The sequence below is a fragment of the Pseudonaja textilis genome, chromosome Z, assembly GCF_049901715.1.
Source record: "Pseudonaja textilis isolate UNSWEBS1 chromosome Z, rPseTex1.2, whole genome shotgun sequence".
NCBI classification, from domain to species: Eukaryota; Metazoa; Chordata; class Lepidosauria; order Squamata; family Elapidae; genus Pseudonaja; species Pseudonaja textilis.
In genome coordinates this window covers 92074107-92090275 of record NC_142008.1, presented here as the reverse complement: position 1 = coordinate 92090275, position 16169 = coordinate 92074107, and the positions used below count along the sequence as shown (strand labels likewise).

General features: G+C 41.6%; 1 protein-coding gene across 3 annotated transcripts; it reads left to right on the top strand.

Moving 5' to 3' along the window:
* Window positions 1-358: 358 nt before the first annotated feature.
* Window positions 359-13801, top strand: NR1D1 (nuclear receptor subfamily 1 group D member 1). 3 transcript variants are annotated; one of them, XM_026717499.2, is made up of 8 exons: window positions 359-822; window positions 6506-6842; window positions 7194-7282; window positions 8243-8387; window positions 9240-9814; window positions 10725-10910; window positions 12190-12400; window positions 12892-13801. In XM_026717499.2, exons 2-8 carry the CDS (start codon window positions 6590-6592, stop codon window positions 13086-13088), a joined length of 1656 nt encoding a protein of 551 aa, XP_026573284.2. In that variant the 5' UTR covers window positions 359-822; window positions 6506-6589; the 3' UTR covers window positions 13089-13801. The 3 variants fall into 3 exon arrangements, with proteins under 3 accessions (XP_026573284.2, XP_087773966.1, XP_087773967.1); XM_087917840.1 differs by having other exon boundaries at window positions 463-822; window positions 6506-6901; XM_087917841.1 differs by lacking the exons at window positions 359-822; window positions 6506-6842 and adding an exon at window positions 6888-7012.
* Window positions 13802-16169: the final 2368 nt, after the last annotated feature.

Sequence of the window (16169 nt, the reverse complement as noted above, 5' to 3'; positions counted from 1 at the left end):
ACAAAAATTCTTTTTCATTTCAGTATCTTTTGCCAACCTTAACTTTGGCAGTCAATTGTGGTAAGGGCGAGCGAGCAGAGCTTCTTATCACGTTAAAGCATCACGTTTTTCATGGATACTTCCCCTTTTCCCTATGTGTATGCTTAAACTTCAACAACTTTAATCTCTCCGGCCAAGCAGGCGCGAGAAAAATATTAAGCAAAGTCACTGCTTAGAGGTGTAGCGTGACCAAAAACTGCGCAAGCGCAAAAAAACAACAACCCAAAACCCCTGTACAGGGGAAACTACAATTCCCTGCCACCCTTGCGTTCAAGTCCTGTGAAGAAGCCCAATGCAATGTGCCCGCTCTTGCGGCAGCATTAGTAGAAAGTGTGTCACTGGGACACGAGGCTCTCCCTAGGAGTCACATGGTGGATGTTCCTGAGCCGCGTGCTGGTGTCTGCGCAGCTGCAAGGAGAGAGTGAGCTTTGGTAGATTAACATTTTGCAGGCGGAGGGAGAGGCAGCGGCATAATCGAGCTCCTGGCTGGCGTGAGAGAATCTTTTGCACGCGCAGCCAAGCTCCAATTCTTTCCAATCCGAGTGCCGGTGCAAATTACGAAGTTTAAAGAAGCAAGTCTCCATCATCCCGTGCAAGCTGAGGTTCTTTGGCATTGCAACATAACTTTGGGCAGGGGGAAAAGAAGGAAGAGGAGGGGAAAGAGATCCCTTTGCTTTCCTCCCTCCTCACCAATCGAATCTCAACTTGCATCGCTGCTTGATATGAATGACAACTATCAGCTGAACAGGATGGCAACTTTGGATGACAACAACAATGCCCCAGGTAAGCCCCTGCTTTTCATCTGTCGGATTCCCATGTCGATTTTATTTCCCTGTCCTTAAAATACCGGTGATTTTAACCCTCCTCATTCGCACACTTACCTCTGATACCCTTTTGTGTAGGACAAAGTCCACTCTCGGTGCTCAGCTTCCTCCGATATGTTTTGGTTTGTGCACCAGCACCCCAGCTAAACGAAGTCTATGTTTAATCAGTGTAAGTTGGAAGGGTAGGCAGGGGTCACCCCCACACACAAATAGGGCGATTTTGTACGAAGTTATTATGAACTGCACTAACTGTACATAGGATAAAGGAGCCTTTCCAAACAGCCATACCACAGAATATATTTTAGGAAGTGGGAGGAAAGTCCGGAGAAAAATCGCTCAGATCCTTTCTGCTACCCTGTTCTCGTCTCCAGGTCAAAGATCGTTTAATTTGCCACACGTGCACTGTGGCTCCCTCTTGGGGATCGGTAAAAAAGGAAGTAAAGTTTAGATACCAGTTTTAAGGGAGGAGATCAACCTCCTCCTAATGAGAGGAAAGGGCAGAGCCCGGGACTTAGGTCACTAATCGTCGCAGGGCGACGCCCTTTCTTGTCCTTTGAATTGAGGGGCAGATGGCGAATGGGGGCAATCCGGAAGAGAAGGGAGCCTTTTTGTTTTCCTGTTGCGCCTCGCAATTATTTTTCAGTGAACTTTCCTCTGGGAGAGTCAGGAAATTCGTAATTTCTCTCGATATTCCCATCTCGCCGTTGTGCTTATCGCCATGAGATATCACTCTCAGGGATCTTCCCCTCCTCGACGTTTGAAATCGCGTTGCCCCCTATGGCATCCCACCCTTTTTTTGGGATTCCCCTATCGAGAGTCTCACGTGTCCTGTGTTCAGACTCGGCCACGTGCAAAGTTTGTTTTCTTCACCAGCCACGCCTCTACCATCCATTGGCCTATCCCGCCTCAATTACATCTTTAAGCCACGCCTATTTTTGAACGTCAACATTCAGGAAGAAACAGTGCCCTTTCTCCTCCCTCCTGGGCGGGCGTTTGGGTGGCCTTTGCTGGTGGGTGGAGGAGGAATGGGAACCAATGGAGAGCAAGGGGAAGGGCAAAGCGTGAGGGGCAGAGCTGGGACAAGGGAGGAGGGCAGGGGAACCATGTGCGGACGGGACACGTTGGGGAGACTCGTCCGACCTGCCAAGCTTATTGTCGTGTCCCCTATTCATTAAACTGAGCGAGGAACGGCTGTTAAGATCTTTGGGACATATGAAAACTTTGGTTAAGTCATGAGGCCTGTCCGAATGCCAACTGCGTGAGTGAAACCTGCATCTTGGGATGTGCCCAAGATAAACTAAACATTTAAGTAATGCTAGCATCCCAACCCTTGAACCTCTTCCATTCTGGTGGTTTATCTTCATTTTATTCTGAGGCTAATCCCGTCCCCACCACCACCACTAACCACACTTGATGGCAGCTCCTAGCTAACCTTGATAAATAGTATATAAGAGGCTGACAGGAATTACCTGGATTGTAGTCTGGATAGGGAAGTTTAAAACATACAAACACACACTCTCTTATGTATTTTTGAAGAAGACACTGATTAGCTGCTGTGAAGCTGCCAAGGAAAGTTTATGAACATAACTGCAAGTAGCTGAACTTGATGCAACATCTGATGTTGCATTCGTTTTAAGGTAATGGTGTCATCACAGTACAAGAGAAATTGAGCGGGCTTCCTCAGTTATCCATATTGCTAGATTGTACATTTCTTTAGAAATAAACCCACTGGGATTGGGATTATCCACACCTCATATACTTGCAGTGGTATGTGTTGGGGCTTGGATTTCTTCGTGAAAGTGGTTTGTAAATGGATGCTTTAGTTTGGGGTTAATAAACATCAGTATAACAGCAAATATTTTTTCTACAAACTTTACTCAGCCTGTTTTTTGCAACTGTAAGTTTGAGCCTGTTCTTAGCCACAAAAATGGTTAAAGCACTGGTTTAGTGTTTATTCCATCACACCACAGGGATCTTTCATATAACATTAATATACATATTAATCTGTTTCAATAAGTGATCAAATTCTCCTCTTCCTGCACTGTTGACGTCTTTATATATCCAAAGAGCTCTTATGCAATTTTATTACAAGCTGTCCATTGAGTGGTGTCCTCATGAAGCGAACAAATTGACAAACTCTAGCTTTGTATCTAAGACTAACATGTTGGCAATGCTCCAATATTATCCATAGCCACTCCCGAGCCTCCACTTGGGTAAACTAGTGACATATATTGCAAACAGACATGACACACCTTTCCCTTCTTCAGACCCATTTGGAAGTTTTCCAGCTTGATGTGCTCGTAACTTTCAGTGCTGTCTTGTGCCTTCAAGCATTATTTATTTTCCATGACTCACCTGGGATGGTCTGTTTTAATATTCCTGGGAGGGACAGCCGCACATGTGCATAGTTTCCTCCACTGGGATTCCCCACTCCACCCTTCATGGTGTGAACTGGCAGGTTTTCAAACCCTGCTGCTTACCTGTTAAAAAATAGGGAAGTAAGATTGTTGTAAAAGAGAGGGCAGAAGCAGAGGAGAAAAAGGGCCTGAGCCTACAATTTGGCAGTAGCTCCCTTAGATCCAAATCAGAGACAAGATGATGAAGATATTTGCCTTAACCGGCCCAAAGAGTTGGCTGCTTTCCACGTCCCTGCAGCCCAGTAGTTCTTAATTGAACTAGATGCTGTAATTTAAACTATCTTCATCCTTGTTTGTCCTTGGTACTTTCCTGGTCATTATGTTTAAATTCAGAGATTGACAAAAGTTCCAGATTAATACTGGGCTGCATGACATTTGGAGCAGTCTAAGCTGGGAATGGTGAAATTGCTTCTTGAATGTTTGTTGTCTTTTAAGTTACTGAGAATTTCCTTTGGCTGCAGTACTGTAATTAGTGCTTTTTTTCTGGTAAGGAATCTCATTCATAAGCTACTCTCCCCCCACTTTTTTTTTGGGGGGGGGGGGAAATCTTCAGATTCCAGTTGACACCTAGATTGCCATTTTTATTTTCTGAAGCTGCAGAAGGAAAAAGAGACATCATTTCCTCACTTACTCTCATTGAAACCTAATTTCTATAGAACAGGTTACCTCTGGCTCATTTAATAGGGAGAAAAAAAACCCCTTATACTGTAATGTAAGAGGTAGAAATGAATGAAAGGATTTGGGGACATTATCCCATTTCTTTAACCCTCATCCTGATCTTCCCTGTTGTCTAAGAAGATTAAGTTCTAGGTTAGAAGCTGCAATCTCAACAGGATCAGAAGCCATCTTCCAAATGTACAGAAGATTAGAGGATAGTTACTAGAGATCCTTTTTTAACCCAACAGGTATCTCAGAGCATAAAGGAATGTTTCTTTTTTTTTTGGTGGGGGGGGGGGGAGAATGTCTGGAATGGGTTGATATTATCCATAACACTAGAACTGGAAGGTTGGTGTTGTTTCAGGTTCAGGAAATTTAGTAATGCAGGAAGCATACCAAATAAAAAGAATGCAATTTCTAAAAGATGCCTGGGCATTTTTTTATTTTTATTTTTGTAGGAAAGTATTACAGAGGTTTTTTTTTTTTTTCCTTCTGGAGAAGGATTCTTCACTCTAGTACCTTTTTGGGGTGGAAAATATTTTGTAGGGGCAGTTGGGGTGATAAATATCTATGATAATAAAAGAGTCGCATAAGGTTAGAAGACCTTAGCTGGGAGATCTTGTCTTGCTTTAAGGCTGGTGACATCTTAACCTTTTTGATAGGATGTGATGGCCATATGGAGCAGCCAAGCATGATTGGCAAGTTCTAGCAGTTCAGATATTTTGGGACTGCAGACCCAGAAATCCCTGCCAAGACCTCAGTTTGGGAAAGGCTAGATTAATTCATGCCACCGTCTTCCCTGTTGGCAAAGAAGATTGCTTTTGGATTGCCAGCCCTAACTGGTATTGTTTCAGCTTCACCTAAGCAAGTTGTCCCAACTCTTGGGTTCCACCGAATAACTGAGCTGGCGGGGCTAAAGCTTGGCAGTCCCAGTCAAGACTGGCTTGTTGCCAAAGGCCTTACCTGGGTACTGAATGTGCTTCGCCCACGTGATCTTGTTTATAAGCCTTCTGGCATGTATGATTTTGTTTTTGTTGCTCCAAGATTCCTTGGCAGGAATATTTGCCTCCTGGCAAGTGGCCCTTGAGTCTTTTTTTAATCACCACCTTCCCATTTTAATTGATCTTTTGGATTTTTTTTAAAAGAAATAATTATTTTGGCTTCCACCTGTTTTTCAGTGAAGTTTTGGCTGCCTGTTTCATTGCTACAAGTTGTTTGCTTTTCCTTATTCCACCCCATTTGCAGCTTAAGATATAGGTCAACATCTGAAAGCAGAAAGAATTGGGTTGGAAAATAAATATGGTAATTTTGGTGAGATGAGTTCAGAGCTTGCAGCTAGGAAATAAACTTGTTTTATCCAGACGTGTTTGGGAAGAAAAGTCTGCCATACTTCTCATAGACTGCGCTGCTTTGTTTTCTTACTCCTAGTTTATTTACAGTAGTGTTGTACTCCCATTCCGGTCCAGTTTTTGCAAATGCTTTCTAGAATACGGACACTATGTTCCCATTCACTGTTCTGCCGCATCTTACGCAAGTTGCTTGTCCATAATGTAAACTGATCACTAATTGCCACTTTTTTTTTGTATATGATGATTCACCCAAATAGTATGGTATGAGAGGCATATAGGAAATAAATATCGTAGTTGCAGGTGATGAGAGTTGACATACCTTTCTTAAAGTATCATGTTAATTGGAGATTACTCTTGATAATCAAAAATGCTTCTGCATTCCCAGATAAAACCCTTGAAACTCAGTTGATTCAGTAGAAAAGAAACAAGGTAAAATCACCATAGAAATTTAAAGTTTGGAAGGTATCTGGGGGCCATCTAATCTAAATGTCTACTGCAAGAATCTTACTAACACATCCTTGAATGGTGGGCATGTTGGTCCTCTAGACATTTGTTTATCTGGCTGAGATAGAATGTAAAGTATTCTTGTGGAATTCTTGCCTGACATACATGACTCAGTAGATCTAGATTACTAGCTGTATATGAAATAGGGAAACAATTTAATCCCAAATCAATCCTCTGATATATGTGAGAAGCTTAGTCTTATTACCCTTAGCAGCTTGCTAAGTCTTCAGCTATTTGCTCACTAAGCATTTCTTGAACCACATTGCCTCTGCTAGTATAATAAATGAAACATTTTCTTTACTACATTCAGAAATGTATAAATCTCTCCTATGTCCTATTTTAATAGTGTTTTCCCAAGATAAAAATCAGCATTTGTCAAGGTATTTCCATCTCTCTTCTTTCTCCTTTCCTTTCTCTTCTGCATTTTTAAAACCTGTCTCTTTGGTCATTCTTCCCTAACCTGAACTCTCCTAATGTGCAAGAATGCCCCTTCCCAGAATTCCCAGCCTAAATGACTAGAGGTATTTTGGGGTCAGGCCAGAACCTCAGGTTTAGCTCCAAATTTTTTTTTAATATTGAGGACCGAGATTAGTCTTCACCTAGATAGCATGTTAGAGACATACAGTTAACTGACAGAAACAATCAGTTGAGAGACTATTCAAGTGCTCTAAGGTAAGAGAGACTAACATAAATTTCTTTTTTCCTCTTTATGCAGGTGGTGTGATCAGTTACATTGGTTCAAATGGATCTTCCCCAAGCCGCACCAGTCCCATCTCTTTATGTGGCAGTGACAGTTTGAATGGCAGCTGCCAACTGTTTTCCCATCCAACTTTTCCCAACTACTTCCCACCTTCGCCCACTGGATCTCTGGTGCAGGATTCTGGAGCGCTTCTACGGGGGTAGTTCGGCTGGACTTGGCGATGATGCCTCCCCGTCGTTGTCGTCTTCCTCCTCTTCCTCCAGCTCTGGAGGTTCTCCAGTGGGACTCCAAGTGACCTTGGATGATGGGAGGCGTGTCTCCCCTATCAAAAGCACCAGCAGCAGCATCACGAGTGAGTGATGAACTGGAAAGCTGCGCTTTGGGGGATGGGATCAGATTGAGGATGCTGAGGTGAGCATGGATTTGAGAGTGAGTGTTGAGATGACCACACCTCACAGGATAGTTGTGGGCTCACAGTTCCACCAACTACCACCGACTGTTTTGGCAGACTCTGGGATTCAGGTACTTCAATCTATCAGTGTTGCCTTTCTGACAACATTGATTCCAGCTGTGTTCCTCAAAAACAACTATGTGCATCCAATGTGTGAAAGCTCACCAGTGTTGGAGAGACTGAAGTTGTAGAATTGTGAATCCAGTCTTCAAACAAAGAATCTCATAGCCTTTGTCTTTCTTTCTTCTTCAGAACTCAATGGGATGGTCCTTCTATGTAAAGTTTGTGGTGATGTTGCTTCCGGCTTCCATTATGGTGTCCATGCCTGTGAAGGCTGCAAGGTAAAGTTTTTACCTCCACATACTTAGACATTCCAATACTTTTGAACAAGGAGAAAATATGTCTTTTTCACATAAATGAATCTATGAGAAAATATCATTTTTAAGTCTTTGATGAGATCGAGAGCTGCTTGTGAGCATAGTAGCACTTTTGAGCATGTTATGCTCTAGAGATCCGGTCTGTCTATTGATTGGTATTAGTGACATCAAAGATTTATAGTGTGATTTGATTACTTACCTGCTCTTCTATTAGAACTGCCTCAGAGTTGACTGCTTGAGGCTCTCCATCCAGGTGCACTGTTACTTAATAGTGGCATTCCAAGCTATATTATTTGAGGATAATGAAACTTGTCAGCATTTCTAGATGCCATAGCTGCGAGAATACCTTAGATAGTGACATGCAGTTAAGCAGAGCATAAGATTCTTCTGCAGTCAATTCTGCTTCCACTATAAAAATATTTTAATAAAAAGGCAATGCAGTGCACTATTTTTAGAGACTGTTACTTGCAATTACTATGGAGAAAAGACCTTTGTGTCAGACTTTATGGAGGTAAATAGCAAATGTAGTTCTTTTCTCCTCTCAGATTTACACTATAGACTAAGGTTTCTGAACCTTAGCAACTTTAAGACTTGAAAGCAACTTTCAATTTTCAACTTTCAATTAATATGGAGAATTTGGGGAGTTAAAATTCAGCAGTCTTAAAGTTGCCATGGTTGAGATTGCTCTAGGCTTTTATAAGCTATTGAGGTTCCTACCCTTTTTTTCTTAGAGCCATGCACATAGCAGAATTGTTGGGTGAAAAAGAATACACTTGAGAATTTTTACACCCAAAGCACTTGCAGTTACACTCTGCTTCACAATTTCAAGAGGGGTGTATTGAAACACACACCCTAAGAATTAACAATCAGACTTAGCTGCTCACTGTCCAGGTTAAATAAAATACCTGTCCCTCACAACTGCAGGGTTTCTTTCGGCGCAGCATTCAGCAGAACATCCAATACAAAAAGTGCCTGAAAAATGAAACTTGCAGCATCGTCCGCATCAACCGGAATCGTTGCCAGCAGTGTCGCTTTAAGAAGTGTCTGAGGGTTGGCATGTCTCGTGATGGTGAGTTCCTGCAGCAGGAAATTAAGAGACCTCGGGAAAAGCAACAGTCTAGTTTTCTGTAAACCTTTTGGTGGGATCTCAGGGTGACCTCAGAAGATCTGAGACCAAAGGGTAAATCATATGCACTACAATACAGAGGTTTTGGGTTGTCTTCCATCTGTAATTCTTCTGATCTACTCTTTGGCTCTTGACTTTTGAGGGCCCCTAAAAGGTCCGAGGGAGAGCTCTTGCATGGTGCACTTGGACAGCATTGCTGAAGGGTTTGGGGAAAGTTATGTCGGGGGTGGTTGTTTTTTTGGACAGAGCAAATGTTTCAGTCTTGTAGAATTTATTTGCTTGCTAGCATAGATTGTTCTCTAAAAGGAGGACTAAGCACATTTGGACCTGGTTGGTACTTGGATGGAGAATGGCTAGGAAATCCCAGAAATTTATGTTGAAAAAAGTAAAACGGAAGCAATGGCAAGCTACTTTGTATAATTGCAATGATGACAATGATATATGCCACTTAACCATAAGCAATTCAATATGCGTGAAATCTCCAGATGAGGATAACTGAATAGATAAATAGATAAACTGAATAGTTTATCCTGCTATTGTGTCATTTGTCAGCAAAAGGAAAAGCATGATGTGTGGGCATAAGGCACATAGGCTTTTTCCTGGGCTCCATCAATGGAAAGTCTTTGAAGATGAAGTTTACCTTATCCCTGCTTCACTTTCTGGGCTTTTTGTAAGAGTTTGTGCTTTTAAGAAAAGCCAAGGATTAGATTGCAGTTTTAAAAATATCTGTGTTGACCCTTGGATTCCACAGGAACATTTCATGTATTGTCATCTATTTTTCTGCATCCTGTGCAGCTGTACGATTTGGGCGCATCCCCAAGCGTGAGAAGCAAAGGATGTTGGCTGAGATGCAGAGTGCAATGAACAACATGGCTAATAACCAACTGAGTGCACAGTGCCTCCCTGAGAATCTGCCCACAGGACACTCGCAGTCCAGTACCCTCTTGCTGGGCCACCAGTCTCAACTGGCACCTTCTTCCCCACCATCCTGTGCAGCTTCCCCACCCCAGATTTCTCCTTGCTTCTCCCAGTTTTCTCAGCAGCTGACACCTCCACGATCCCCAAGCCCTGGAGATGTCATGGAGGATGTAATCGCACAAGTGGCTAAAGCCCACAAAGAAATTTTTGTTTATGCCCATGACAAACTGGCTACAGGGCCCCAACCACCCACAGGGAGTAACAGTTCTCCTAGTTGGGACAACAACTGGTCGAGTAATGGCTACTGCACCAATGGGCTGCATCTTCAAAACGACAATTGGAACGCTGGCCCTGCCTCTAGTCCTGCTTGTCACCAGAATATCCATGGACATAGGTTTTGTCCCTCTGGGGAAGCAGACCTCTCCCTTAGGCAAGGCGAAACCAGATTCTTGGTAAGTGTTACTTTGCCATGGAAGTTCTCGTTTGCCTTTCAAATTCAATGGTTGCTAAATTGTTTTCCTGCTGCTGCTACTGGTGGTTGGGTTTAATGTGGCCTGAAAATCAAGAACTTCCCTGGGATGGGAATGAAATTCAAATCAAGATAGTTATGTTTATCTTAGCTATTTGGTTAATTATTCACCATGTGATTTGGGTGTATTTTTGTCTCCACTGCTTTATGTTCTGGATACTTATTTATTAAAACTGGATTAGTTGTTCTGGTACCTTAAGAGAAGTTGCTTATTTACCTAAGGAAGAGTATTTGTTTTCTCTTCTGTTCTTGAAGCTTTCAGTTTCAAGAAAAATCTGTTCTGCAGATTTTCTTTTTATTTCATAAATGATTGTGGACCATTTACCAAACAATAACTGGAATGTTTTTGAGAATGAAAAATAATACCCACCATTTGCAGTAGCGTTCAGTAATTTTTCAGAGCCTTTTGACCTCTGTTTGAATGAGAGGTCAGAGAATTTGCCCCAGTAAAAACCTTGGGTGTGCAATCAGATTGCCCTGATTTAGGAGGTGTCTCCCAAAAATATTGGCAGGAGATGGATCGTGCTTGTTCAAGTATAGGCATGGAATGTACTGAAAATCCTCAGTATTTCACTGCGGTTGCACGAGCTTTCATGTTTTTTTAAAAAAGCAACAACAACAAGGAAATTAAAATTTGCTAAGATTTTATTTAAGAATGTACATAACAATTAGCAGGTAAGAAAGGAAAAGTTTTTTTTCTTAGAATGGAAAAAATGTATGCAAACAGCCAAAAATGGTGCTTAGAAGCTTTCTTTTTTGCTGGCTTACCTATTTCCAACCACTTAAATCCATACCCTTGTTTGTCCTTACATGACTATTTCCCCTCCCAACAGGCCTGCCCAGTGAATTGTCATCCTCATGGTTATAGTGGCCGCACATTTCAGGAGATTTGGGAGGATTTCTCACTGAGCTTTGTGTCAGCTGTACGAGAAGTTGTGGAATTTGCTAAACACATTCCGGGATTTCAGGAGCTGTCACAACACGACCAAGTCTCACTACTCAAAGCTGGCACATTTGAGGTAGGAAAATTTCCACCTACACTTAGATCCTCCTTAGTCACAAGCTATTAATAATCTGTACCGGGAAATACTTTTTCCCAAAAACCTACTGCGCATTTGTAAACAGTGCAGAGCAAAGGTTGTTTTTAAATCCCATCGCAAATTTCCATCTCTTTTTTTTTAAAGTACTGAGAAAGCATTGGAAAGACATTATATGTTGGCATTTTTCTCAAATATAAATTAATTAGAAATAATTAAAGATTGTTGTCAGGACAGTCTGCTTCTGGGAGGCTGTAATCTAGCCACACCAAGAGCAAAATAAGTACTTTGAAAAACCAGGAAAAGAATTTGGGCTGAAATTCTGACAAATCGTTTTTGAGATCTTTGAAAGAAGAACAACCACCTTGTGATTTGATCCTTAGAATGCTTTTTGCAAATTAATAGTGGAGAAAAGGGTTAGGGCTAATCCTTACCAACATGACTGCAGGTTATGGGATTGTTTGTGCAAATTCAGCAGTATCAGAAATTGTCTTTTTGTATCTTCATTTCATCTATACTGCAAATGAGTGGCTTTTGTGGCACACCACCTTTGCCTTTTAATGAGTTCCTATGGATGCCACTGATCCTGGTATTACTATGTAAATGTTTTCCAATGTCACTACCTATTTATTGACATTATAGTCAAACCTTTATGACTTCAAAATAAAATTAAGCCGTCAACATAGTTCGTACCAATTTGGCAGATATGTTTTACTGGGAATGTGGATATTTATATTCATAGCGGAGAAAGCTAAAAGTAACTTCATGCTTTAGCCCATGAGATTATCATATTTCTCAAGCTTATGCTATGATAGAGAGTTTGCATTAGATTCTTTAATCCATTGGCTTTGGAAGCATCTTGGAAGATTCTTGGCAGGAAACTCGAGTATTGTAAAATGGTGAGTTACATCCTAAAACTTTTATTCATGGAAAACTTGGTCACAGCATTCAATTAAGACCTTTGTGAAGCTGTGTGTGAGTGTGTGTAAGCCTCCATTTTTCTTCTTAAGTAGTTATATTGATGGGCTTTTTATAGCAGTGAAAGACATCAAGTGATTGATACAGTAAGATTCTTCATTTGATTCTTCATGGACGGAACAAATTGCAATTATAATCCTTCCTAAATTGTAATTATAATCTCAAAGTATGGAGATGTTTCTTATGTCACCTTGGTGTTTTTTTTAAAAAAATGCTTTTGACCAGTGTTTATGGGAGCATATTATATTCTGAAAGCTCTTTTATCTTTTCTCTCCAACCCTAGGTGCTGATGGTTCGGTTCGCCTCCCTTTTCAATGTCAAGGAGCAGACTGTAACATTCATGAGCCGCACAAAGTACAACCTTGAAGAATTGTGGGGGATGGGCATGGACGACTTGTTAACATCCATGTTTGAGTTCAGTGAGAAGCTTAGTGCCTTGCAACTATCTGAAGAAGAACTGGGCCTCTTCACAGCAGTGGTGCTTATCTCTGCAGGCAAGTATCCGTTGACCTAGATTGGTTTGATCCCAGCATACCTTGTTCTCATTCATTTGCTGTCCTTGCCAATGGCTTCCATACCTCCAGATTTGTGATTCTTCGCTACCCAATGTAACTAACCCCCAGCTCCCTCACACAAATCTTTTTAAGTCCCTACCTTCCAAATACTAGAAACCTTGTAGGTGTAACTGAAATTCTCCATATTCTTCTTCAATACCAGCAGCTCTCCCTCCAACATTACATTTTAGCAAAACCTTTGTTTGTTGCGAAGATGCATGGCGATGGTTCTTTAGAGATAATAGCCAACTATATTTCAAGGATTGTGATTTGCAGGTCATCTCTGGCATGATTTTCTCTTACAATTGGGCATTCCTGTGACCTGGAGGGAGGCTAGACATTTCTGATATACTGCAGTCTGGACTCTGGTTTTACGTACTTCTTTTGCAGCCTTCCTCTGCAGTACTTACTGTCCGTTCCTCTCCATGTAGATCGCTCAGGCATTGAGAACCCAGCATCAGTGGAACAGCTGCAGGAAACTCTGATCCGAGCACTGCGAGCTCTCATCCTCAAGAATCACCCCCAGGAGACATCCCGTTTTACTAAATTGCTCTTGAAGCTGCCTGATCTGCGCACCCTCAACATGCACTCCGAAAAGCTGCTTTCCTTCCGCATTGAAGCTCAGTAGAAGATAGAGTGCGGGCAGAAATACTGCGAGTCCAGGCTCCTGACCAATTCTCCCTGCTTTATTGCACTAACCAGACTATTTTGAGCCTGGACCTGGCTATCTATTTATGTGAGTGTAGCAGCTGCTCCTACTGCCTGCTCAGATACAAACAGCACAACCGCCTTTGTAAATATATCCTTGTATATTGGAACTGTGTGAAGAGAATACCCTTCTCTTCCAGGCTGTGGTGCCAACTTCAGGAGAAAAATACAATGAAAGCAAACTGTCTGGGTGGTTGTTCTTCCTCCTTTTGTTCACTTGTTGCTCTCCTAAGTTGAAACTACTGTGGGGATCGGGATCAAGTGTGGCATGATCCTTGGCTGCTACCAGAAGGAAAGCAAGTCTTAGATAGAGACAGGTAACTGGAGCCCTGTTGGCTTTTTCTAGGGAGGGTGGGTGATGTGTTCTGAAGTCCTGTAAAAGCCACTAGGTGAATTTAGGTTCACCTGCCTTATTTATTCCTTAAAATGTTCATCTTTTCCTTTCTGGTGTAGGAGACCTATGAGTCCCTTTGTGATAGGGCAAAATTATTTTGAAATAATGTCCCTTGTCAATAGAAATGCAAGGGAAATAACTAAGCCACCGTCTTTGAAATACTCCTGTCTAGCAGAAAGAAAAAAGGCATGATCACCCATCCTCAGATTAAGTTTAAATAAAATGAGGTTTTCTGGAAATTAGCGTCTTTTTCCATGGCCTGAATGCTTGGTAAGCTTTCTGTGTATAGGGGAACTGAAGTTTTACCATTAAGACAGGCTTTGATGGGTAAAATGGTAGAAGAAAACAATTGCGGAACAGATTTCAGCCCAACCTTGTACTCAGTTTTGGCAGTTAAAAGAAAGGATGTTATGCCAGCTACCATTTACCAGAAATGAAACACCAAAAGTCAGCTGGGGCTGTTGAGTTTTTTTTGTCTTTGTTTAAGGGTAGGTTTGTTTGTTTTTTAATCATATATTTATTACATAAATATATAGTAAAATAGACCGGCAACAATTACCATAAAAATATCTTTCTTTAAAATCCTGACCAAAAACACAAAAAGGGTTATTTTTTTCCCCTGCCCCAGACTTGTCAGGGTTATTTTTTTTTTTTCAAAATCGCACGTCACAGACAAATTGTGATTGTCGTATTTTTTACATCAGCAGCTTCCTGCTTCCCAGATGCAAAAAAAGGAAAAGGAAAGGAAGAAAAACAGAAACAGAAACAGAAAAAGACAATAAGGGAGAGGGAGGGAAAAGGGATGAGGCAGAGGGAATACTTCACCCACCTGGTTTTTCCTTCCCTCTGAACTCTATCCCCACCAACCCAAACCCCCCCCTTCAGAAAACCCCATCTCCCAAATGTACATTCACTAATTCCCTGCTCACAGTTTCTTTCCCTGCTCTGGACTGCGAGGGGAAAACCACGATGCATAGTATATTGGGGTTTAAGTATAAAGTTAAGTTACAAAGTTGCTTCCTTACTGGAAACTCCTTTCTATTTTCCCATAATCTTTTATGATAATCTGGATTCAAAATTTTAAAAAAAGAAAAAACCCTTTCAGAAAGAAAAGACAGACCGGCTGGGGTGATGGTGAAAAAGGTCGTGGGGATACCATTTATAGGACTGCATGAGGTATGTATTGGCAAAGAAATACTGAGAGGAGGTGTGGGAATAATAATCAGCTTCTCCCCCCCACCCCACCCCACCCCCCACATGAATAGCTTTATAACGTGAAAAAAACCTGCTTCTTACCCATAGTCATTAAGTGCCCCACATGGATGGAGGAAGGAACTTTGGGGCATTGTGCCCTGAGAAGCAACAACACCTTTACTACAGATTGCAAAGGATTTTGCTTCTCTCCAAGAAGGGTGGCTCCCACCCGCATAGAAATGGCACGGCAAACAAAGGGAGGTGGGAGAGATACTGTCTTCCTTGCACTGAACTCCGGGCAAAATGTGAGCATGGCATGATAGGGAAAATGACACCTGAGATGGCCAAGTATCAAAGTATGAAGTATCGTGGGAGGGATTCACATCCTGAGATCTTCACATGACATTAAGGTTAAACTTATGACCCAGGCAGCAGCCTATGTATCCTACTCCAGATGACATAAGATGGATGACAGTGCCACAGTGGACATAAGATGGATGACAGTGCCCTCTATAGGTAAATGGGCACACAGGAATAAAGTCAGAGGCCTTCTTTCTCCATTAGCAGCTTTCTTGCATATATAAATCTCTAGTACAAAGGAGGAGGGGAGAAAAAAGCAAATTCTACCTTTCTGCATTCAAACTCCTTAAACAAAAGCTATTTCAGCTCCCACTAGGAGGTGGTGTTATATATCTGCTGGTGATGGAGAGAAGAGAGAGTTTTAAATGAGAACTACAATCCAGAACCTAAATTTTTTTACAGGTAGTACTTGACTTACGCCCATTCATTTAGTGACCACTTGAAGTTACAATGGTGTTGAAAAAAGTGACTTATGGCAGTCCTTGATCTGATAATTGCTGCTGCCAGTATGCCTGCAGTCATGTAATCACAACTTCGGTTCTTGGCAACTTGTGATTGTTGCAACACACCCTGGGATCATGTAACTGCCTTGTCATCTTCCCAGCTGATTTGAAACAAGCAAAATCAACAGGGGAAGTCGGATCTGCTTAACAGTTGAATGATTCGGATAATGACAGCAGCAAAAAGATAATAAAATCAAGTGTGACTTGCTTAATGACTGTATCGCTTAGTGACAAGTTTCAGTCCCAATTGTGGTCTTAAGTTGAGAACTATCTCTGCCATTTTAAAAGCTTAAAGGGTGCAAAAGCATTCATTCCTCACAGCTGACGAGGTGATGTTGGCCAGGCTGAAAAGATTTACTTTGGCTATAATGTCTTAGTCTTACCAATCAAGTAATCCCTGTGAAAAAGAGATTCTTGCCTCTTCCTTGTAAGACACAACCAAATGAAGCTATTACTTGATCGTACTCCATAGGTGTGGATTGAAACTATAAAGTCTGAATTAGCCTAGTGTTATAAATTCTAGCTGAAATGATAATCTGTGCTAGTTCAT

Bases quoted from the DNA above. Each gene is read 5' to 3' on its own strand.
- NR1D1 (XM_026717499.2), top strand. From the start codon at position 6,590: ATGGCAGCTGCCAACTGTTTTCCCATCCAACTTTTCCCAACTACTTCC. The intron at 7,283-8,242 runs GTAAAGTTTTTA...TCACAACTGCAG, and splicing joins ATGCCTGTGAAGGCTGCAAG to GGTTTCTTTCGGCGCAGCAT. The intron at 9,815-10,724 runs GTAAGTGTTACT...CCCTCCCAACAG, and splicing joins AAGGCGAAACCAGATTCTTG to GCCTGCCCAGTGAATTGTCA.